At 40.6% G+C, this 26,404-nt stretch overlaps 1 protein-coding gene across 5 annotated transcripts in view; it reads left to right on the top strand.

The window, feature by feature from the left end:
• LOC112241878 (mediator of RNA polymerase II transcription subunit 13-like) overlaps window positions 1-26,404 on the top strand; it is a 127,449-nt gene that overhangs the window by 10,494 nt on the left and 90,551 nt on the right. For all 5 annotated transcript variants that reach the window (XM_042302345.1, XM_042302346.1, XM_042302344.1 and 2 more), the window contains exon 2: window positions 16,186-16,423. In XM_042302345.1, coding sequence (XP_042158279.1) covers window positions 16,186-16,423 — 238 coding nt within the window. The remainder of the gene's footprint in view (window positions 1-16,185; window positions 16,424-26,404) is intronic.

The following is a 26,404-nucleotide window of genomic DNA, read 5'->3' as shown; positions in this document are numbered from 1 at the left end:
AATGCCTGTTTGTGAATTCTCATCATAGTTTAGAAGGGCAACTGAAGCACAAAATGAGTCTGATGCCGAGCAGAAGTTACATTAAGAAGCATTTTAGATCTGTGTTTACAAAACTCCAGCAAGATATTTCTTACGTGTTTTATCTTTTTTTCCTGCGTGAAAAACACAGAATTTTGCATTAATACAACCCCTTTAACTTTCTATCTAAGTAAGTGGCTGAATTAATAAGGTGACGGGGCATCATATTGTTTTAGCTTTCTGCCGTGTTTGAGAAGTAAAAGCCCTTTGGGGGAGTTATTTGTACAGCTGCCACTGTTATCTTGATTTCCTTGCGTTTTTACTCTTCTCAGTTCTTGGCCGTCTACTCCTCTACCCTCTTCTCCAAGCAGGCAAGCCGTTGCCCTAGCGACTCTAGACTCACAACAGACACAGTATATAGACATGCTGCTGGAGAGCCAGTACTGCATGCGTCAAAACTTTGACCATTTGCACGATGTCTCTCGTTCCTGTTCGCTTGTAAATGTCAAACTCACCAAAAATGACATTCGGTAGCTCATACCTATATATGTATAACTTTATGAGCTAGATTGCCTGTCTTTGCAATTAGTTTATTTTCATTTGCGCTCGTTAGCATATTTAGCTGGCAGCCTGCAAGGAATTTGTTTTATTACTTTTGCAAATTACTTGTTAGCATTCTGGTATTAGACGCCCAATGGTCTTTTTTGCATTTTTTTGACACCCCTCTGTGTACCACGCCGATAATACCATAAATCCCGGGCTGAGAGAAGGATGGTATGATGCTATGAAAATCTGGATGTCTCCCAATCCTAGAAGGAAGTGCCATGCCCACTATACAGTCATGTCTCTGCCTGTGCTGTCATGCATGACCTTGTGCGTCAATGTACGTCCATTTGTTTTTTCCCCTTTTTTTCTCCCAATTTCTATTACAATCTTGCTATTGCAGTGCCTTGCACTAGTGTGTGTGTGTGTGTATGTGTATCAGTCTAGAGGAAAAATTACATTTTGCGACATGGAGGTCAAATACAAACAATCCATTCATTATTACTCGTGAAGCTATTCCCCAACACCCCAAGTTGTTAAGGCAGGACAATAATGTGAATGTTTTCTCACTCCACAAGAACTCTTGTGGCTTCGCCTTTCTGTCTGCCGCTGACCTCAAAGGTGTAGATTGAGTCAACTGTGCTTTCCTGTCTGTGCAGAAACCTTGTAATTATATTATGGGGGTTTCCCTGTTGTTATTTGTCTGCTGTTTAGAGTCTATGGGTTTTCTATTGGGTTGTGTGTTAAGGCTGTATACAGTAGGTTCACTATCACCTTACTGAGTTGTGCTGGTTTGCTGAGGCTCTATATAGTGAGTCCAACACACTACATGTAACATCTACAGTGTCTTACTGTGCCTGTACTGTATGTGCCTGACTTTTATCCTCACTAAGTTATGTGTCTGACTCTGGCCGCTACTTGCAATTTCAGCTATGTGTGTGTCAAAGGTTCACCAGAGGAGACGCTTTGACTCCCATATGTGGTTGATTACAACCAGATGTCGAGTGTCTTCTGTTTGACCCTTTTGCAGGATATTGTATTGGTTGATACCTGAACACAAACACTGTAGTATAGTCATTCACCTGTCTGTATACTGACACATACAGTACCAGTTAACAGTTTGGACACACCTACTCATTCAAGGGTTTTTCTTATTTAAAAAATAATAATTCTACATTGAATAGAATATTGTAAAAGAATAGTGAAGACATCAAAACTATCAAATAACATATATGGAATCATGTAGTAACCCAAAAAGTGTTATACAAATCAATATATATTTTATACTTGAGATTCTTCAAAGTAGCCATCCTTTGCTTTGATGATCACTCTGCACACTCTTGGCATTCTCAAATCGAATCAAATCAAATCAAATGTTATTTGTCACATACACATGGTTAGCAGATGTTAATGTGAGTGTAGCGAAATGCTTGTGCTTCTAGTTCCAACCATGCAGTAATATCTAACAAGTAATCTAACCTAACAATTTCTCAACAACTGCCTTATGAACTTAAAAGTGTAAAGGAATTAATAAGAATATGTACATAAAAATATATGAATGAGCGATGGCCGAACGGCATAGGCAAGATGCAGTAGATGGTATAGAGTACAGTATATACATATGAGATGAGTAATGTAGGGTATGTAAACATTATATAAAGTGGAATTGTTTAAAGTGGATAGTGATACATTTATTACATCAATTTTTCATTATTAAAGTGGCTAGAGATGAGTCACTATGTTGGCAGCAGCCAATCAATGTTAGTGATGGCAGTTTAACAGTCTGATGGCCTTGAGATAGAAGCTGTTTTTCAGTCTCTCGGTCCCAGCTTTGATGCACCTGCACTGACCTCGCCTTCTGGATGATAGCGGGGTGAACAGGCAGTGGCTCGGGTGGTTGTTGTCCTTGATGATCTTTGGGACCTTCCTGTGACATCGGGTGCTGTAGGTGTCACAGAGGGCAGGTAGTTTGCCCCCGGTGATGCGTTGTGCAGACCTCACTACCCTTTGGAGAGCCTTACGGTTGTGGGCGGAGAAGTTGCCGTACCAGGCGGTGATACAGCCCAACAGGGTGCTCTCGATTGTGCATCTACAAAAGTGTTTTTGGTGACAAGCCAAATTTCTTCAGCCTCCTGAGGTTGAAGAGGCGCTGCTGCGTATTCTCACATATGCTGGACACTTGTTGGCTGCTTTTCCTTCACTTTGCGGTCCAACTCATTCCAAACCATCTCAATTGGGTTGAGGTTGGGTGATTTTGGAGGCCAGATTATCTAAGCTGCACCATCACTATCCTTCTTGGTCAAATAGCCCTTACACAGCCTGGAGGTGTGTTGGGTCATTCTCCTGTTGAAAAACAAATGATTGTCCCACTAAGCACAAACCTGGTGGGATGGTGTATCGCTGCAGAATGCTGTGGTAGCTATGCTGGGTAACTGTGCCTTGAATTCTAAATAAACCACAGACAGTGTCACCAGCAAAGCACCTCCTATATGCTTCACGGATGGAACCACACATGCAGAGATCATCCGTTCACCTACTCTGCGTCTCACAAAGATACGGCCAAAATCTAACATTTTGGCTCATCAGACTAAAGGACAGATTTCCACCGGTCTAATGTCCAGTTCTCGTGTTTTCTGGCCCAAGCAATTCTCTTCTTCGTATTGGTGTCCTTTAGTAGTGGTTTCTTTATAGCAATTTGACCATGAAGGCCTGATTCATGCAGTCTCTTCTGAACAGTTGATGTTGAGATGTGTCTGTTACTTGAACTCCGTGAAGCATTTATTTGGGCTGGTAACTCTAATGAACTTATCTTCTGCAGCAGAGGTAACTATGGATCTTCCTTTCTTGTGGCGGTCCTCATGAGAGCCAGTTTCATCTTAGAGCCTGATGGTTTTTGCGACTGCATTTGAAGCTTTCAAAGTGCTTTCAAAGTTCTTGACATTTTCCAGACCTTAATGTCTTAACCTCTCTGAACCACCCATCACGGATCCGGTATAATTGTCATCAGCAACGCTGAATAGCGTAGCGCCACAGTCAAATAATATTACCAGAAAATATTCATATTCATGAAATCATAAGTGCAATATTGCAAAACACAGCTTAGCCTTTTGTTAATCCACCTGTCGGCTCAGATTTTGAAATTATGCTTTACAGTGAAAGCAATACCAGTGTTTGTGTAAGTTTATCGATTGCTTGACAAAACAATAAGTACACTTAGCATCAGGTAACTTGGTCACGAAAATCAGAAAAGCAATCAAATTAATCGTTTACCTTTGATGATCTTCGGATGTTTTCTCTCACGAGACTCCCAGTTAGACCACAAATGTTCCTTTTGTTCCATAAAGATATTTTTTATATCCAAATACCTCCGTTAGTTTGGTGCCTTATGCCTAGGAATCCACCGGAAAGAGCGGTCACGACAACGCAGACAAAAAATTCAAAATTATATCCATAATGTCCACAGAAAAATGTCAAACGGTTTTTATAATCAATCCTCAGGGTGTTTTTTCAAATATCTATTCGATAATATATCAACCGGGACAGTTGGCTTTTCACTAGGACCGGGAGTAACAATGGCCGCCTTTCTCTTTTGCGCACAACTCACTCTGAGAGCCCCCACTTATCCACTTCCGCAATGTGGTCGTTCACGCTCATTCTTCAAAATAAATGCCTGAAACTATGTCTAAAGCAGTGGTTCTTAACCTTGTTGGAGGTACTGAACCCCACCAGTTTCATATGCGCATTCACCGAACCCTTCTTAATTGGAAAAATAAAATATGATTTTTTCTAATTCAAAACATAGGTATATATTTTACTGGTGCACAAAATGAACCGTGCATCAACATCACTGTGTTCAAAGAACAGAATCATCAAAACATGATTTTACCACAATAATGAATATTTACTGCAAATCAGTGTGACTTCTGCTGTTGCCTTTCAGAGACCAGTTCAGAAATGCACGGCTTCACCTTGGCAAGTGCCACTCATGTCATTTTCGCAACAAAGTCTGTTCCTTTTCTTCATTTTTATGTCTAGCATCCTCGAAAAGGATTTGCTCGCAAAGATATGTTGTAACAAACGGTATGAAAATCTCCAGAACTTTCTTAGCAATAACAGGGTACGTTACCATTTGTTGACACCAAAACGTTGAAAGCGTTGTTGTTCTGAAGAGCTGCTGTTGAACCTGGCTCTGCTGAATTTCAATGATTTCATCGAGGTATTCATCATTGACATCTGTTGTCTCAACACTAAACGTGAACGGCTGTCTCACCCATGCTGGATATGACTCTCTTGTAGGGAAGTATCCGTCGAGAGACTTTGCAAGCTCATCTAAGTGCATGGCAATTGCTTGCTTCAGTTCCGCGGGTACAGAAATGTCTCAGATTCCAGATACATCTTCGATCTTACTGACACAGTCGTCCAGCAGGGGAAAGTTTGCGAAGTTATCGTTCTCTGTTCGTCGTTTCCATAATGGTAGCTTTTTTTGAAAAGCCTTCAGGTTTTCCTCCGCTTCGATGATGTTGACTCCACCGCCCTGCATCTTTTGATTGAGATGATTGAGAGCTGCGAAGATATGGGGCAGCAGGGTAGCGGCAGGGTAGCCTAGTGGTTAGAGCGTTGGACTAGTAACCGGAAGGTTGCAAGTTCAAACCCCCGAGCCAACAAGGTACAAATCTGTCGTTCTTTGTTCTTTGTTCTTAACTGACTTGCCTGGTTAAATAAAGGTCAAATTAAAATTAAATATCAGCCATGTACGCTAAAATGAGAATGAACTCAGAATTTTTGAAGCAATCTGCATGACAATGTTGGTGCTCTTGCAAAAACAGGGCTAATTCCAAACGCACGGCAAAATCACGATTCAGCACCTGTCCCCGGGATAACCACCGAACGTTAGAATGGTACAGAAGTACCTCGAATTCAGAGCACATTTCTTTACACAGCTCACTGAAGATGCGGTGCCGCAGAGCACTAGTTCGCACATAGTTCACGCATTCCACTACAATTTTTAATACTTCTGTCAGTTTTGGAGGCAAGGTTTTTGTTGCCAACGCATGCCTGTGCAGAATACAATGCATAACAATGATGTGTGGTGCATCGTCTTTCACTAGCGCACCAAAACCAGACTTTCTTCCCAGCATGACTGGAGCTCCGTCCGAACAAACTGCAGAAATCATATCCCACGAAAGATTGTTGTCTTTGAAGAAGTCATCCACAAGTTTCTTCACATCGGCTGCCTTAGTTGTTGTTGTAAGAGGCTTACAAAATAAAAAATCTTCCTTTAATCACGTCGTCTTTCACATAGCGCACGAATACAGCAAGCTGGCTTATATTGGAAACGTCTGTGGTCTCGTCGAGTTGAAGGCTGAATTTTGCCGGGCTTGAAATCAGATCTGCAACTACTTGAGCCAAGATGTCTTTGCTCATGTCCTCTATTCTGTCGCTGATGGTGTCATTTGAAAGAGGAATTTGGGATAACTTAACTTCAGCCTCTTTTCCCAGCATGATATTCGCCATCTTCAACACAGCTGGTTTTTATGAGTGTTTCATCAATGGTGTGTGGTTTGCCCTGCTTTGCGATCAGGTAAAGCAACTTCGTACGATGTTGGGAGGATCGGTTTGTTGATGGGTACAAAGCCGAGAACAGGCAGAGTAGCCTCGAATCTGGCTCTCTTCACCTTGAATTCAGCGAGAGTTGTGTTCTTGTATTTTCCATCTCCATGCAGCTTAAGGAAGTGTTCTCTTAGTTTTGCCGATGCTAGACTAGAATTGCTCAACTTGGCATTGCAAATCATGCAGTTAGGACGCTGACTCCCATCACGGTCCGTTATACATGTGAATCCATATTGTACATATTCGTCCGACCACTTTATTTTTTTGCTCGACATAGTAAGTATGAAGGGATTAAAATATTAAGAAAGAAATCACAAGGCGTACCATCACGACAGTCACAAGTCGACTACTGAGCGCACCAAATTCCCTGCAGCACAGATAGGCCAAGCGATGTAGCGTGATCACCTGCAGCCAATAATGGCAAAGCGGGGCGTGTCATCACGAATCCTATGAATCGGATGTGTGTCTTGACCTCCGCCGAAACCCTGAGACTGACTCACCGAACCCAGGTTAGGAACCACTGGTCTAAAGGCTGTTGACACCTTAGGGAAGCCACAGAAAAAGGAATCTGGTTGATATCCCTTTAAATGGGCAATAGGGATGTGTCACGTTCTGACCTTTATTTCCTTTGTTTTGTCTTTATTTAGTATGGTCAGGGCGTGAGTTGGGGTGGGCAGTCTATGTTTGTTTTTCAATGTTTGGTTTCTGTTTCGGCCTAGTATGGTTCTCAATCAGAGGCAGGTGTCGTTAGTTGTCTCTGATTGAGAATCATACTTAGGTAGCCTGGGTTTCACTGTTGGTTTGTGGGTGTTTGTTTCCGTGTGTGTGTTTGTCGCCACACGGTACTGTTTCGGTTTGGTTATTTCACGTATTCGTTTATTGTTTTTGTATTTCATAGTGTTCAGTGCTTTTCTTATTAAAATCGTCATGGACACTTACCACGCCGCATCTTGGTCCAATCCTTACTCCTCTTCAGACGAAGAGGAGGAAATCTGCCATTACAGGATGCTTAAGAACAGAGAGGTTTCAAAAACAGGGGCACTTCCTGATTGGATTTTCCTCAGGTTTTAGCCTGCAATATCAGTTCTATTTAACTCACAGACAAAATTTTGACAGTTTTCAAAACTTTAGAGTGTTTTCTATCCTAATATGTCAATTATATGCATATTCCAGCATCTGGTCCTGAGAAATAGGCTGTTTACTTTGGGAACATTATTTTTCCAAACATAAAAATAGTGCCCCCTAGCTTCAAGAGGTTAAAGTAATGATGGACTGTCGTTTCTCTTTGCTTATTTGAGCTGTTCTTTACAGAATATGGACTTGATATTTTACCAAATAGGTCTATCTTCTTTATACCACCCCTACCTTGTCACAACACAACTGATTGGCTCAAATTAAGAAGGAAAGAAATTCCACAAATTAACCATTAACAAGGCACACCTGTTAATTGAAATGCATTCCAATTCGTTTTGATGTCTTCACTATTATTATATGATGTAGAAAATAGTAAAAATAAGGACAAACCCTTCAATGAGTAGGTGTGTCAAATTTTGACTGGTACTATATACAGGTGAAGTCAGAAGTTTACATACACCTGAGCCAAATACATTTAAACTCAGTTTTTCAGAATTTCTGACATTTAATCCTAATAACAATTTCCTGTCTAAGGTCAGTTAGGATCACCACTTTATTTTAATAATGTAAAATGTCAGAATAATAGTAGAGAGAATGATTCATTTCATGTTTTAATTCTTTCATCACATTCCCAGTGGGTCAGAAGTTTACATACACTCAATTAATATTTGGTAGCATTGTCTTTAAATTGTTTAACTTGGGTCAAACATTTTGGGTAGCGAAACACTTTTTAAGTTCTGCCCACTAATTTTCTATAGGATTGAGGTCAGGGCTTTGTGATGGCCACTCCGATATCTTGACTTTGTTGTCTTTAAGCCATTTTGCCACAACGTTGGAGGTATGCTTGGGGTCATTGTCCATTTGGAAGACCCATTTGCGACCAAGCTTTAACTACCTGACTGATGTCTTGAGATGTTGCTTCAATAGATCCACATAATTTTCCAGCCTCATGATGCCATCTATTTTGTGAATTGCACCAGTCCCTCCTGCAGCAAAGCACCCCCACAACATGATGCTGCTTCATGGTTGGGATGGTGTTCTTCGGCTTGCAAGCCTCCCCCTTTTCCTGCAAACATAATGATGATCATTATGGCCAAACAGTTCTATTTTTGTTTCATCAGACCAAAGGACATTTCTCCAAAAAGTACGATCTTTGTCCCCATGTGCAGTTGCAAACCATAGTCTGGCTTTTTTTTTTGCGGTTTTGGAGCAGTGGCTTCTTCCTTTTGTATCTGTTTCCTCCAGCATCTTCACAAGGTCCTTTGCTGTTGTTCTGGGATTGATTTGCACTTTTCGCACCAAAGTACGTTCATCTCTAGGAGACAGAACGTGTCTCCTTCCTGAGCGGTATGACGGCTGCATGGTCCCTTGGTGTTTATACTTGCGTACTATTGTTTGTACAGATGAACGTGGCACCTTCAGGCATTTGGAAATTGCTCCCAAGGATGAACCAGACCTATGGAGGTCTACAATTGTTTTTCTGAAGTCTTGGCTGATTTCTTTTGATTTTCCCATGATGTCAAGCAAAGAGACACTGAGTTTGAAGGTAGGCCTTGAAATACATCCACAGGTACACCTTCAATTGACTGAAATTATGTCAATTAGCCTATCAGACGCTTCTAATGCCATTTCATCATTTTCTGGAATTTCCCTGTTTTTATGCACAGTCAACTATTTGTGATCTTCTGACCCACTGGAATTGTGATACAATGAATTGTAAGTGAAATTATCTGTCTGTAAACAATTGTTGGAAAAAATAACTTGTGTCATGCACAAAGTAGATGTCCTATCCGACTTGCCAAAACTATAGTTTGTTAACAAGACATTTGTGGAGCGGTTGAAAAACTAGTTTTAATGACTGCAACCTAAGTGTATGTAAACTTCCGACTTCAACTGTATCCACTGAAAGCTCACAGTTAGATTAATCTCTTCTTCTCTACAGATCGGGGAGAGATCGCGCTTCTCACTTGTTGCTGTTGTCAATCACAGGGTCTATAATACAAAAGCAGCCCTGCCACACAGATAAGCGAGAGATTGAGTGCAAGAGAAGAGAAAAGTGAGATAGTGGAGGTTAGAGGAAGGTCAGACCTCCGAATTCTTCCTGTGACTGAAGGAAAATCCCTGTTTTTTGTGTTTGGTTCATTCAGAGATGGGAGAACTAAGGGCCGGTAAACAAGGTGCTTGAAACAGTGCTGTTTTTATTAGCCATGTTAAACAAATACAATCTAGCTGACTGGCAGTGGAGTGGAAGAAACTCAGGTTGTTTCCGGGCGTTATGAGTGATTTGTGTTCCCTCGTATTATGAGGGATAAAATGGCACTGGCCCTCTCACTAGCTCTGTCTGGGTTGTCATGACCGGGCGTGAGTCAAAGTAAGATGAGTGGTTCCTTAGACACTGATCTAAGGTCAGTTTGGCATTTTCACACTATTAGTAAAGACCAGGATTTGGGGAGGTTACGCTGATCCTAGATATATGCCTATGGGTAACTGGGACTCACCCATTGTTCACTAATGACTTGTGGTATAGACAACAGTAGATTGGCCCCTACAGGGTTAGTAGATAGAGCAGCTGCTCCTTGGCTCCCAGGTTACACAGAAACCTGCCCTGGGCCTGCACACACACACCTCATTAACACATCACTCCTGTTATCATTGGATAAAATTACTCTTGCCGACCGACAACCAGAAATTGGGCCTTTGGAAGCGAGGCATTGCTTTTAAACACCCTTAATCTGCATCACAGCTCTGGTGTGTGTATATACTGAGTAAACAAAACATTAAGATCACCTACTCTTTCCATGACATAGACCGACCAGATGAATCCAGGTGAAAGCTATGATCCCTTATTGATGTCACTTGTTAAGTCCACTTCAATCAGTGTAGATGAAGGGAAGGAGAAAGGATAAAGAAGGATTTTTAAGCCTTGAGACAATGGATACATGGATTGTGCATGTGTCATTGAGAGGGTGAATGGGCAAGACAAAATATTGAAGTGCCTTTGAACGGAGTATGGTAGTAGGTGCCAGGCACAGGGTGTCAAGAACTGCAATGCTGCTGTATTTTTCACGATCAACGGTTTCCTATGTGAATCAAGAATGGTTCACCACCTAAAAGACATCCAGCTAACTTGACACAACTGTTCGAAGCATTGGAGTCAACATGGGCCAGCATCCCTGTGGAACGCTTTCGACACCTTGTAGAGTCCATGCTCCAACTCAATATTTGGAAGGTGTTCCTAATGTTTGGTATACTCAGTGTGTGTGTGTGTGTGTGTGTGTGTGTGTCTGTGTGGTAGAGGAGAGGAGAGGAGTGGAGTGGAGAGTGGGGTAAGTTGAGACATTGTTTAAATATTCAGCATCACTCCGTAAAGAGAAATATAGTATTCTTTCTAACAAAGATACAGTGCCTTGCGAAAGTATTCGGCCCCCTTGAACTTTGCGACATTTTGCCACATTTCAGGCTTCAAACATAAAGATATAAAACTGTATTTTTTGTGAAGAATCAACAACAAGTGGGACACAATCATGAAGTGGAACGACATTTATTGGATATTTCAAACTTTTTTAACAAATCAAAAACTGAAAAATTGGGCGTGCAAAATTATTCAGCCCCCTTAAGTTAATAATTTGTAGCGCCACCTTTTGCTGCGATTACAGCTGTAAGTCGCTTGGGGTATGTCTCTATCAGTTTTGCACATCGAGAGACTGACATTTTTTCCCATTCCTCCTTGCAAAACAGCTCGAGCTCAGTGAGGTTGGATGGAGAGCATTTGTGAACAGCAGTTTTCAGTTCTTTCCACAGATTCTCGATTGGATTCAGGTCTGGACTTTGACTTGGTCATTCTAACACCTGGATATGTTTATTTTTGAACCATTCCATTGTAGATTTTGCTTTATGTTTTGGATCATTGTCTTGTTGGAAGACAAATCTCCGTCCCAGTCTCAGGTCTTTTGCAGACTCCATCAGGTTTTCTTCCAGAATGGTCCTGTATTTGGCTCCATCCATCTTCCCATCAATTTTAACCATCTTCCCTGTCCCTGCTGAAGAAAAGCAGGCCCAAACCATGATGCTGCCACCACCATGTTTGACAGTGGGGATGGTGTGTTCAGGGTGATGGGCTGTGTTGCTTTTACGCCAAACATAACGTTTTGCATTGTTGCCAAAAAGTTCAATTTTGGTTTCATCTGACCAGAGCACCTTCTTCCACATGTTTGGTGTGTCTCCCAGGTGGCTTGTGGCAAACTTTAAACAACACTTTTTATGGATATCTTTAAGAAATGGCTTTCTTCTTGCCACTCTTCCATAAAGGCCAGATTTGTGCAATATACGACTGATTGTTGTCCTATGGACAGAGTCTCCCACCTCAGCTGTAGATCTCTGCAGTTCATCCAGAGTGATCATGGGCCTCTTGGCTGCATCTCTGATCAGTCTTCTCCTTGTATGAGCTGAAAGTTTAGAGGGACGGCCAGGTCTTGGTAGATTTGCAGGGGTCTGATACTCCTTCCATTTCAATATTGTCGCTTGCACAGTGCTCCTTGGGATGTTTAAAGCTTGGGAAATCTTTTTGTATCCAAATCCGGCTTTAAACTTCTTCACAACAGTATCTCGGACCTGCCTGGTGTGTTCCTTGTTCTTCATGATGCTCTCTGCGCTTTTAACGGACCTCTGAGACTATCACAGTGCAGGTGCATTTATACGGAGACTTGATTACACACAGGTGGATTGTATTTATCATCATTAGTCATTTAGGTCAACATTGGATCATTCAGAGATCCTCACTGAACTTCTGGAGAGAGTTTGCTGCACTGAAAGTAAAGGGGCTGAATAATTTTGCACGCCCAATTTTTCAGTTTTTGATTTGTTAAAAAAGTTTGAAATATCCAATAAATGTCGTTCCACTTCATGATTGTGTCCCACTTGTTGTTGATTCTTCACAAAAAAATACAGTTTTATATCTTTATGTTTGAAGCCTGAAATGTGGAAAAAGGTTGCAAAGTTCAAGGGGGCCGAATACTTTCGCAAGGCACTGTATCTACATATATTTCAGGATATTGTGTTTCCCTGGAAATAATCATGTAAACATTACGGTTTTGAAAACATAGCTTGTCTAAAAAAAGTTGTCTCTTTGCAAAAGACTTACCACATGGCCATTGGCTCAATTTACCCCAAGACATTTGGACTAAAGTACCAATCAAAAGTTTGGACACACCTACTCATTCAAGGGGTTTTCTTTATTTTTTAAAACGGTTTTCTACATTGTGGAATAATAGTGAAGACATCAACACTATGAAATAACACATATGGAATCATGTAATAACCAAAAAAGTATTAAACAAACAGATTTTAGATTCTTCAAAGTAGCCACCCTTTGCCTTGATGTCAGCATTACACACTCTTGGCATTCTCTCAACCAGCTTTATGAGGTAGTCACCTGGAATGCTTTTCAATTAAAAGGTGTGCATTGTTAAAAGTTAATTTGTGGAATTTCTTTCCTTCTTAATGCGTTTGAGCCAATCCGTTGTGTTGTGACAAGGTAGGGGTGGTATACAGAAAGATAGCCCTAAGACCAAGTCCATATTCTGGCAAGAACAGCTCAAATAAGCAAAGAGAAACGACAGTCCATCATTACTTTAAGACACGAAGGTCAGTCAATTCGGAAAATGTCAAGAACTTTGAAAGTTGCTTCAAGTGCAGTCTCAAAAACCATCAAGCGCTATGATGAAACTGGCTCTCATGAGGACGGCCACAAGAAAGGAAGACCCATAGTTACCTCTGCTGCAGAGGATAAGTTCATTAGAGTTACCAGCCTCAAATTGCGGCCCAAATAAATGCTTCACAGAGTTCAAGTAACAGACACATCTCAACATCAACCGTTCAGAGGAGACTCAGGCTTTCATGCATGAATCAGGCCTTCATGGTCGAATTGCTGCAAAGAAACCACTACTAAAGGACACAAATACGAAGAACAGAATTGCTTGTGCCAGAAAACACGAGAACTGGACATTAGACCGGTGGAAATCTGTCCTTTGGTCTGATGAGTCCAAATTTGAGATTTTGGGCCGTATCTCTGTGAGACGCAGGGTAGGTGAATGGATGATCTCCGCATGTTTGGTTCCCACACTGTCTGTGATTTATTTAGAATTCAAGGCACAGTTACCCAGCATGGCTACCACAGCATTCTGCAGCGATACACCATCCCACCAGGTTTGCGCTTAGTGGGACTATCATTTGTTTTTCAACAGGACAATGACCCAACACACCTCCATGCTGTGTAAGGGCTATTTGACCAAGAAGGAGAGTGATGGTGCTGTGTCAGATGACCTGGCCTCCACAATCACTCGACCTCAACCCAATTGAGATGGTTTGGGATGAGTTGGACTGCAAAGTGAAGGAAAAGCAACCAACAAGTGCTCAGCATTTGTGTGGGAACTCCTTCAAGATTGTTGGAAAAGCATTCCCCATGAAGCTGGTTGTCATCAAGGCAAGAGGTGGCTACTTTGAAGAATCTCAAATATAAAATATATTTTGATTTGTTTTTACACTTTTTTGGTTTCTACATTATTCCATATGTGTTATTTCAGAGTTTTGATGGCTTCACTATTATTCTACAATGTTAAAAATCGGAAAAATAAAGAAAAACCCTTGAGTGAGTAGGTGTGTCCAAACTTTTGACTGGTACTTTATATTAGCCCACACACCTATAAGGATTCACTTTCATGCTAGGCTTAGGACCTCATATTGAAGCTTATATAGACTTCAACTGATGTATAAAACAATCTTAAACTATCTACTTTGGTTCAGAAACAAGCATCATGAAACCTCTAACACAATAAATGCATTTGACTTGGTGAAAATACTTTTTTGGACGTAACTTGCTTTCCATTGTTTCCGGTTTCTTCCTTCACAGACTCCAAGAAATGATAACCTTTTCCTAAATATTTGGTCAAATGATACAGTTCATTTTGCGTATGGTTCCCTACAGACCAGGGTGGCTCAATTTACCCCACTGTCCACTACTGTGCTAATGTATTAGCCTATAGCAGGAGTTTCAATAGGGTCATGAGTGTAATTGATACGGTAATTTGAATGTAGCTACAGAGTCCAGCTACCTTAGTGATGCTAGGGGGGGTACAGTGCAGTCTTAGCCATACAGACACCTTACATGACCTCCCAGTGAACCTGTTTCAGGTTTAGAAGTGACCCCTGTCAGATTCTGTGTCTAAGGTTTTCACATTCACACAGAGTGACTCCAGCGGATGGTGGATGTCTGCTCCTTTGCTTTGAAAGAAGCACATCCGGGCCTATTTTTAGGCCAGATTATCGACTTGCCAATGTTTATATCTCAGATTACACACAGTCTGTCATTATGGAAGAGTGGCCTTGTAATTACGAGGCATATTTTTCACAGGGGCTGTTCCACCAAAAACACTTGTATGCTATACTGTACAGACTACAGAAAGACAACACACACACACACACACACACACACACACACACACACACACACACACACACACACACACACACACACACACACACACACACACAGTGTAGCAGCTGCAGGAGGGAACGTCCCTTCCCCTAGGCTCATGGTGGTCACATGTTGGCAGGAGTGAGATTCTGACCCCTCCACCCCCCCTCACACACAAACACACACTCATGCCCTTCTTTAAAGCTGGGACCCTCCACCCCATCTTTCCAACCACCTAAGCACATTGAGATCTATTTTTCCTGCAAGGTGCCCTATTTTGCTGCGTGTTTCCTTGTAGCCTGTTCTTCCATCAAGCTCCAATGGGACAGACAGTATTATTTTCTGAAAGTTGGCGAGGGGTGGCATGGTGCCAGCCAGGACGGCGTGCCAAGCTAGGCCCTCACAGCTGGCTGAACACAGGAGAGGAGCCTAGCCCTGGTAGCGTGACTCTCCGAGAGGTCTCCCTTATCCTGCCAAATCAGCCTCAGTGGTATTGAACACAGCCTTTGTAAGATGTTCATTCTTAGCCTTGTTCTTCATAGACACCCACACTGGAGCCTAATTTGAAGACTCTGTGATATTGAGTTGCATTCAAAAGCTAAATCAATGTCTCTTGTGGAGAGAGACTTAACGGTTTTCAACCATCATTTCCTAATGCGGATCAACGGTCCGTTGTTTATTGTATATAAATAAAACCCACAGAAGTGAAACGACAGACTCTGTACACATGACGGCAATATTCCATCCTGGCCAGACTTGTTTTCCTGTCTGAGAAAATCTATCCTCTGTGTCCTTGGTGTGTCTTCGCGTCTGTTTAAAAGATCCCTCTCCGCGGTGCAGTGGGGTTGTCCTTTTTACTGCTCATCGATAGATTGAACAAACGTCCTATTTGACAAGGTTGACTGCCTCACTCCCCCAGCCCTCTGATAGGCAACATAAACGTGTTACATTCCATCAAATGAAATTGAGAAGATGTCAGACACTGACTGTGCTCCAGTGATTGACCCTGACACAATTTCTCCCCCTTCTTCTCTCGCTCCTTGTCTTCCTTTCTTTTTCTCTGTTGCTCTCTCTTAATCTCTCCCTCCCTCTCTCTTTTTCTCTCTTTCTCACACATGCCTATTCGGGTGTCATACTATAGAGTATATTCATTTTACAACGGCTATGGTGAAGATAATATGATTGATATGAGTAGAACAGTTACAGCACTGCCTAGTAGCAGTGGATTTATTCCCGGTTACAAGGCAGAAATCAGCCCTGTTAGCAGGAATGCCATAGAGCTCCAGGTTACAGTATACAAATATAATAACACTCTGTCTCTCTTTCTGTATTGTAATTCAATGAACTTTATTGATACTAATTACAGTATACAGAAGTAATAATAACACACTCTTTCTCTTCTGCTCCAGGCAGAGCTGACGGGCATCAAGTGGAGGTGCTACAGCTTCCGTGGCGGGGGCGAGTACGGGCCAGTGATCTCGGCACCAGCCCAGGACGACCCGGTGCTGCGCAGCTTCATGCGCTGCGTGCAGGCCAACCTCCTGTGTGTGTGGCGCCGCAAAGTCAAGCCTGACGCCAAGGAGCTGTGGATCTTCTGGTGGGGCGACGAGCCCAACCTCTCTGACGTCATCCACCACGAGCTGGAAGGTGAGCCCCCCCCCCCGCCCCCCCCGCTGCTGAGAGCTGCTCATCTTCTGGGTCTATACGTGTTAGAAATTGTGACAGAATCTGAGATTTTATGTTTAGTATTGTTTGTTGTGTAGCATTGTGTTGTCTGGTGTGATGTACTGTGTCGTGTCGTGTAGCATTGTACTGGCTCAGGAGAGTCTATGTGATGAAGCACACAGTTACAGACTACCTAAGTGGATTTGTCTTGCCGTTGTTCGGATCCTTGCGTGTCTGTGTGTGTGCATTACCCAAAGATATCTCACCCTAAAGAGTGCCACTGTCAGCACTATCGCCTCTATTTATAGAAGCATTTGCATTATCTGGCTGCACATGTGCAGCGGGGAACCCTAGCTTATTGACTAAGCCAGGAGAAGAGAGTGAAAAGAGAGGGAACGAGAGGAAGGAGAGAAGCATTGGTTTATGGAAAGGTTTGGGTAGTATAGCAGAGAGAGGAGAGGATGAGAGAGAGGAGAGGTGAGGAGAGGAGGAGAGGAGGAAGATAGAGGGGAGGTGAGTAGAGGAGGAGAGGAGAGGAGGAAGGGGAAGATAGAGGGGAGGTGAGGAGAGGAGAAAGGGGAAGATAGAGGGGAGGTGAGGGAGAGGAGGAAGGGGAAGATAGAGGGGAGGTGAGGAGAGGAGGATGGGGAAGAGAGAGGAGAGGTGAGGAGAGGAGGAGGAGAGGAGGAAGGGGAAGATAGAGGGGAGGTGAGGAGAGGAGGAAGGGGAAGAGAGAGGGGAGGTGAGGAGAGGAGGAAGGGGAAGATAGAGAGGAGGAGAGGAGAGGAGGAAGGGGAAGATAGAGGGTGGTGTAGTGGAGAGTTAGAGATGTGATGAGAAGACAGGAAAGGTGACATGAATGAACGGTGATGCCTTTGTATGGATCAACGTCGCTGGATCTTGTTTAGGAGTTTGTTTAACTTGTTTGGGTGTGTGTCTTCCCTGCTGTGGTGTAAACAGACTGTACATCATGAAATCACAGATTTGTAACCTCTACTGTATCCATTGTTGTTGTTGGCTATTTCAACACTAGGAAGTGAGTTTATTTTGAGATACACATTATCCCGGAGATATTGACAGACAACGCTTCAGTGAAAGAAAAATTCCGAAAGTGTGTCCATCTTGGAAAAGTAGTGAAATGCATTAATATGTGCAAAGTTACAGCTATTGATATTTATGAGCATCTGGATTGTTAATAAGAATTTCTTGTGATCCTCTTGACATGCCCAATTAAACAAAGGATATGTTGTTTCAGGAGGATTGTTTATAAAATCATCAAAAGCCACAGAGAGAAACATTCACTCTGCATCACATTATGATAATATTCTTCACAACATGTCACACGTCTACCCTCTATTACAATATTTGCCTTGAGTAAGCCTTATTAATAATAGTAGACAATACAGCACTTTAGAAGTGAGAAATGAATCGCTAATTAAGGGGTAGATTCATTCTTTGCTAATTAATTTGCAGTTATAATGTGGAATCCGTTAAATTGTTTGATGGGGGACTGGAAGAACAATCGTAGTGTCCCTTTTGGTATCCGAGGGGGGCATCATATCGCTGTTTCTTTAGGGCTGCAGTGACTCTCTCTCTCTCTCTCTCTCTCTCTCCTCTCTCTCTCTCTCTCTCTCTCTCTCCACACAGTCTCTCTCCTGTCTCTCTCTCTCTCTCTCTCTCTCTCTCTCTCTCTCTCTCTCTCTCTCTCTCTCTCTCTCTCTCTCCACACAGTCTCTCTCTCTCTCTCTCTCTCTCTCTCCACAGTCTCTCTCTCCTGTCTCTCCCTCTCTCGCTCTCTCTCTGTCCCCACACAGTCTCTCTCCCTCTCTCTCTCTCTCTCTCTGTCCCCACACAGTCTCTCTCCCTCTCTCTCTCTCTCTCTCTCTCTCTCTCTCTGTCCCCACACAGTCTCTCTCCCTCTCTCTCTCTCTCCTCTCTCTCTCTCTCTCTCTCTCTCTCTCTCTCTCTCTCTCTCTCTCTCTGTCCCCACACAGTCTCTCTCTCCCTTCTCTCTCTCTCTCTCTCTCTCTCTCTCACTCTCTCTGTCTCTCTCTCCCTCTCTCTCTCCTCTCTCTCTCTACTCTCTCTCTCTCTCTCTCTCTCTCTCTCTCTCTGTCCCCACACAGTCTCTCTCCCTCTCTCTCTCTCTCTCTCTCTCTCTCTCTCTCTCTCTCTCTCTCTCTCTCTCTCTCTCTCTCTGTCCCCACACAGTCTCTCTCATTTCTCTCTCTCTCTCTCTCTCTCTCTCTCTCTCTCTCTCTCTCTCTCTCTCTCTCTCTCTGTCTCTCTCTCTCTCTCTCTCTCTGTCCCCACACAGTCTCTCTCTCTCTCTCTCTCTCTCTCTCCTCTCTCTCTCTCTCTCTCTCTCTGAGGCTGGGCCAACGCCTGATCCGGAGATTACATAAAGCAACAGCATCTATGTCTCTGATGCATTTAATGAAATGAGATGAATGCTGAAAGGAGGAGGAGGACAGCATGAGGTTAGTCCACTAATCTCCAGGCTTGTCGTTAATCGCCACTGGGCCACACTCATCGATTCTCGTCATTGGCCAAAATAGTGTATGCAGGAGAAAACAGTGTGGTGCTACTGCTGATTGCATAACCTCTGTAGGATTTCACCGCTGCTAATGTCTCTCTACTGCTGCAGAGGCAGTCCACCAGCTCAGTGGTTGCTCTTAGCAGGGGATGTGCCTGTGTCCTCTCTCTGTACCTGTGTGTGTGTTTTATGGCAGGGAGCAGGGAGGGAAGGCAGGGCTTCCTGCTTATCAGATGAAGCGTGGGAGAAAATAAAGCGGAGGTTTTACGTGTGTGACGAACGGTCAGTGCAGAGCGTTGGACTGCTATACTGTGGCCTCCGTTACCAAGAGATCCAGTCCACCTCACTCGGTCACTCACAAACCAAACATACTTACCCCCTTCATCCCTCCATTCCTCTGAATCAGCTCTGAACTCAAGGGTTTCCAGACCTTGGTTGCCCCACCATCCCCTCTCCCCTCCTCTAATCTCCTCTCCCTCACTTCTCCCCCTGCAATTCTTCCTCCATTATTCCCTGGCATGTCTCCACACAGAGACCTCTGTGCAGCTGGCCCGGGAGACACAGGGAGCCAAAGGTCGAGGGTCTTGAATAGAGCGCAGGACAAAAACATTGTAATGGGCTGGCTGGGGACACCCAGCCAGGTGTCCCTATCTCTGGGAGGGAGACCAGATATAATGCTTTTGAGGGGGAAAAACTATTTATCCCCCACGTTTTGATACGGTTTTGTTAAAGATGAGGAGATATGGTTTAGATAAAGATGAGATATGGTATAGATAAAGATGAGGAGATATGGTTTAGATAAAGATAAGGTTATATGGTTTAGATGAAGATGAGGATATATGGTTTAGATAAAGATGAGGATATATGGTTTAGATAAAGATGAGGAGATATGGTTTAGATAAAGATGAGGAGATAAAGATGAGGATATATAGTTTAGATAAAGATGAGGAGATATGGTGTAGATAAAGATGAGGAGATATGGTTTAGATTGAGATATGGTGTAGATAAAGATGAGGATATATAGTTTAGATAAAGATGAGGAGATATGGTATAGATAAAGACGAGGAGATATGGTGTAGATAAAGATGACGAGATATGGTGTACATAAAGATGGGGAGATATGGTACAGATGAAGATGAGGAGATATGGTGTAGATAAAGATGAGGAGATATGGTGTAGATAAAGATGAGGACATATGGTTTAGATAAAGATGAGGAGATATGGTTTAGATGGAGATATGGTGTAGATAAAGATAAGGATATATGGTTTAGATAAAGATGAGGATATATGGTTTAGGTAAAGATGAGGATATATGGTTTAGATAAATATGAGGAGATATGGTTTAGATAAAGATGAGGAGATATGGTTTAGATAAAGATGAGGAGATATGGTTTAGATGGAGATATGGTGTAGATAAAGATGAGGAGATATGGTTTAGATAAAGATGAGGAGATATGGTTTAGATTGAGATATGGTGTAGATAAAGATGAGGGAGTACATAATGGTTTAGATAAAGATGAGGAGATATGGTGTAGATAAAGATGAGGAGATATGGTGTAGATAAAGATGAGGACATATGGTTTAGATAAAGATGAGGAGATATGGTGTAGATAGAGATGAGGCTATATGGTGTACATAAAGATGGGGAGATATGGTTTAGATGGAGATATGGTGTAGCTAAAGATGAGGAGATATGGTGTAGATAAAAATGAGGAGATATGGTTTAGATAAAGATGAGGAGATATGGTATAGATAAAGATGAGGAGATATGGTGTAGATAAAGATGAGGAGATATGGTGTAGATAAAGATGAGGAGATATGGTATCGATAAAGATGAGGACATATGGTGTAGATAAAGATGAGGAGATATGGTGTAGATAAAGATGAGGATATATGGTGTAGATAAAGATGAGGAGATATGGTTTAGATCGAGCTAGGGTTTAGATAAAGATGAGGAGATATGGTGTAGATAAAGATGAGGAGATATGGTGTAGATAAAGATGAGGAGATATGGTGTAGATAAAGATGAGGAGATATGGTGTAGGTAAAGATGAGGACATATGGTTTAGATAAAGATGAGGAGATATGGTGTAGATAAAGGTGAGGAATTATGGTATAGATAAAGATGAGGAGATATGGTATAGATAAAGATGAGGAGATATGGTATAGATAAAGATGAGGAGATATGGTGTAGATAAAGATGAGGAGATATGGTATCGATAAAGATGAGGACATATGGTGTAGATAAAGATGAGGAGATATGGTGTAGATAAAGATGAGGATATATGGTGTAGATAAAGATGAGGAGATATGGTTTAGATAAAGATGATGATATATGGTTTAGATAAAGATGAGGAGATATGGTGTAGATCGAGATATGGTGTTGATAAAGATGAGGAGATATGGTGTAGATAAAGATGAGGATATATGGTTTAGCTAAAGATAAGGAGATATGGTTTAGATGGAGATATGGTGTAGATAAAGATGAGGAGATATGGTATAGATAAAGATGAGGAGAAATGGTTTAGATAAATATGATGATATATGGTTTAGATAAAGATGAGGAGATATGGTGTAGATAAAGATGAGGAGATATGATATAGATAAAGATGAGGAGATATGGTATAGATAAAGATGAGGAGATATGGTGTAGATAAAGACGAGGAGATATGGTGTAGATAAAGATGAGGAGATATGGTGTAGATAAAGACGAGGAGATATGGTGTAGATAAAGATGAGGAGATATGGTGTAGATAAATATGAGGAGATATGGTTTAGATCGAGCTATGGTTTAGATAAAGATGAGGAGATATGGTGTAGATAAAGTTGTGGAGATATGGTGTAGATAAAGATGAGGAGATATGGTATAGATAAAGATGCTGAGATATGGTGTAGATAGAAATGAGGAGATATTGTGTAGATAAAGATGAGGAGATATGGTTTAGATGGAGATATGGTGTAGCTAAAGATGAGGAGATATGGTTTAGATAAATATGAGGAGATATGGTGTAGATAAAAATGAGGAGATATGGTTTAGATGGAGATATGGTGTAGATAAAGATGAGGATATATGGTTTAGCTAAAGATAAGGAGATATGGTGTACATAAAGATGGGGAGATATGGTGTAGACAAAGATGAGGAGATATGGTCTTGATTAAGGTGAGGAGATATGGTATAGATAAAGATGAGGAGATATGGTATAGAGAAAGATGAGGAGATATGGTATAGATAAAGATGAGGAGATATGGTGTAGATAAAGATGAGGAGATATGGTTTAGATAAAGATGAGGAGATATGGTTTAGATTGAGATATGGTGTAGATAAAGATGAGGAGATATGTTTTAGATAAAGATGAGGAGATATGGTATAGACAAAGATGAGGAGAAATGGTTTAGATAAATATGATGATATATGGTTTAGATAAAGATGAGGAGATATGGTGTAGATAAAGATGAGGAGATATGGTGTAGATAAAGATGAGGAGATATGATATAGATAAAGATGAGGAGATATGGTATAGATAAAGATGAGGAGATATGTTTTAGATAAAGATTCAGAGATATGGTTTAGATTGAGATATGGTGTAGATAAAGATGAGGAGATATGGTGTAGAGAAAGACGAGGAGATATGGTGTAGATAAAGATGAGGAGATATGGTGTAGATAAATATGAGGAGATATGGTTTAGATCGAGCTATGGTTTAGATAAAGATGAGGAGATATGGTGTAGATAAAGATGTGGAGATATGGTGTAGATAAAGATGAGGAGATATGGTATAGATAAAGATGATGAGATATGGTGTAGATAAAGATGAGGAGATGGTATAGATAAAGATGAGGAGATATGGTAGATAGATAAAGATGGTGTTTAGATAAAGATGAGCTAAGATATGGTTTAGATAAATATGAGGAGATATGGTGTAGATAAAAATGAGGAGATATGGTTTAGATGGAGATATGGTGTAGATAAAGATGAGGATATATGGTTTAGCTAAAGATAAGGAGATATGGTGTAGATAATGATGAGGAGATATGGTGTAGACAAAGATGAGGAGATATGGTATAGATAAAGATGAGGAGATATGGTATAGATAAAGATGAGGAGATATGGTATAGATAAAGATGAGGAGATATGGTGTAGATAAATATGAGGAGATATGGTTTAGATCGAGCTATGGTTTAGATAAAGATGAGGAGATATGGTGTAGATAAAGATGTGGAGATATGGTGTAGATAAAGATGATGAGATATGGTATAGATAAAGATGATGAGATATGGTGTAGATAAAGATGAGGAGATATGGTGTAGATAAAGATGAGGAGATATGTTTAGATGGAGATATGGTGTAGCTAAAGATGAGGATATATTGTTTAGATAAATATGAGGAGATATGGTGTAGATAAAAATGAGGAGATATGGTTTAGATGGAGATATGGTGTAGATAAAGATGAGGATATATGGTTTAGCTAAAGATAAGGAGATATGGTGTAGATAATGATGATGAGATATGGTGTAGATAAAGATGAGGAGATATGGTGTAGATAAATATGTGGAGATATGGTGTAGATAAAGATGAGGAGATATGGTATAGATAAAGATGATGAGATATGGTGTAGATAAAGATGAGGAGATATGGTATAGATAAAGATGATGAGATATGGTGTAGATAAATATGAGGAGATATGGTGTAGATAAAGATGAGGGGATATGTTTAGATGGAGATATGGTGTAGCTAAAGATGAGGATATATTGTTTAGATAAATATGAGGAGATATGGTGTAGATAAAAATGAGGAGATATGGTTTAGATCGAGATATGGTTTAGATAAAGATGAGGAGATATGGTGTAGATAAAGATGTGGAGATATGGTGTAGATAAAGATGAGGAGATATGGTATAGATAAAGATGATGAGATATGGTGTAGATAAAGATGAGGAGATATGGTGTAGATAAAGATGAGGAGATATGTTTAGATGGAGATATGGTGTAGCTAAAGATGAGGATATATTGTTTAGATAAATATGAGGAGATATGGTGTAGATAAAAATGAGGAGATATGGTTTAGATGGAGATATGGTGTAGATAAAGATGAGGATATATGGTTTAGCTAAAGATAAGGAGATATGGTATAGATAAAGATGAGGAGATATGGTATAGAGAAAGATGAGGAGATATGGTATAGATAAAGATGAGGAGATATGGTGTAGATAAAGATGAGGAGATATGGTGTAGATAAATATGAGGAGATATGGTTTAGATCGAGCTATGGTTTAGATAAAGATGAGGAGATATGGTGTAGATAAAGATGTGGAGATATGGTGTAGATAAAGATGAGGAGATATGGTATAGATAAAGATGATGAGATATGGTGTAGATAAAGATGAGGAGATATGGTGTAGATAAAGATGAGGTGATATGTTTAGATGGAGATATGGTGTAGCTAAAGATGAGGATATATTGTTTAGATAAATATGAGGAGATATGGTGTAGATAAAAATGAGGAGATATGGTTTAGATGGAGATATGGTGTAGATAAAGATGAGGATATATGGTTTAGCTAAAGATAAGGAGATATGGTGTAGATAAAGATGAGGAGATATGGTGTAGACAAAGATGAGGAGATATTTGTCTTGATAAAGGTGAGGAGATATGGTATAGATAAAGATGAGGAGATATGGTATAGAGAAAGATGAGGAGATATGGTATAGATAAAGATGAGGAGATATGGTGTAGATAAAGATGAGGAGATATGGTATAGATAAAGATGATGAGATATGGTGTAGATAAAGATGAGGAGATATGGTGTAGATAAAGATGAGGAGATATGGTATAGATAAAGATGAGGAGATATGGTTTAGATGGAGATATGGTGTAGATAAAGATGAGGATATATGGTTTAGCTAAAGATAAGGAGATATGGTGTAGATAATGATGAGGAGATATGGTGTAGATAAATATGTGGAGATATGGTGTAGATAAAGATGAGGAGATATGGTATAGATAAAGATGATGAGATATGGTGTAGATAAAGATGAGGAGATATGGTGTAGATAAATATGTGGAGATATGGTGTAGATAAAGATGAGGAGATATGGTATAGATAAAGATGATGAGATATGGTGTAGATAAAGATGAGGAGATATGGTATAGATAAAGATGATGAGATATGGTGTAGATAAAGATGAGGAGATATGGTGTAGATAAAGATGAGGGGATATGTTTAGATGGAGATATGGTGTAGCTAAAGATGAGGATATATTGTTTAGATAAATATGAGGAGATATGGTGTAGATAAAAATGAGGAGATATGGTTTAGATCGAGATATGGTTTAGATAAAGATGAGGAGATATGGTGTAGATAAAGATGTGGAGATATGGTGTAGATAAAGATGAGGAGATATGGTATAGATAAAGATGATGAGATATGGTGTAGATAAAGATGAGGAGATATGGTGTAGATAAAGATGAGGAGATATGTTTAGATGGAGATATGGTGTAGCTAAAGATGAGGATATATTGTTTAGATAAATATGAGGAGATATGGTGTAGATAAAAATGAGGAGATATGGTTTAGATGGAGATATGGTGTAGATAAAGATGAGGATATATGGTTTAGCTAAAGATAAGGAGATATGGTATAGATAAAGATGAGGAGATATGGTGTAGACAAAGATGAGGAGATATTTGTCTTGATAAAGGTGAGGAGATATGGTATAGATAAAGATGAGGAGATATGGTATTGAGAAAGATGAGGAGATATGGTATAGATAAAGATGAGGAGATATGGTGTAGATAAATATGAGGAGATATGGTTTAGATCGAGCTATGGTTTAGATAAAGATGAGGAGATATGGTTTAGATGGAGATATGGTGTAGATAAAGATGAGGATATATGGTTTAGCTAAAGATAAGGAGATATGGTGTAGATAAAGATGAGGAGATATGGTGTAGACAAAGATGAGGAGATATTTGTCTTGATAAAGGTGAGGAGATATGGTATAGATAAAGATGAGGAGATATGGTATTGAGAAAGATGAGGAGATATGGTATAGATAAAGATGAGGAGATATGGTGTAGATAAATATGAGGAGATATGGTTTAGATCGAGCTATGGTTTAGATAAAGATGAGGAGATATGGTGTAGATAAAGATGTGGAGATATGGTGTAGATAAAGATGAGGAGATATGGTATAGATAAAGATGATGAGATATGGTGTAGATAAAGATGAGGAGATATGGTATAGATAAAGATGAGGAGATATGGTTTAGATGGAGATATGGTGTAGCTAAAGATGAGGAGATATGGTTTAGATAAATATGAGGAGATATGGTGTAGATAAAAATGAGGAGATATGGTTTAGATGGAGATATGGTGTAGATAAAGATGAGGATATATGGTTTAGCTAAAGATAAGGAGATATGGTGTA

This window comes from Oncorhynchus tshawytscha, linkage group LG20 (assembly GCF_018296145.1).
Source record: "Oncorhynchus tshawytscha isolate Ot180627B linkage group LG20, Otsh_v2.0, whole genome shotgun sequence".
Taxonomy (NCBI): domain Eukaryota; kingdom Metazoa; phylum Chordata; class Actinopteri; order Salmoniformes; family Salmonidae; genus Oncorhynchus; species Oncorhynchus tshawytscha.
This window is presented reverse-complemented; position numbering and strand designations above follow the sequence as displayed.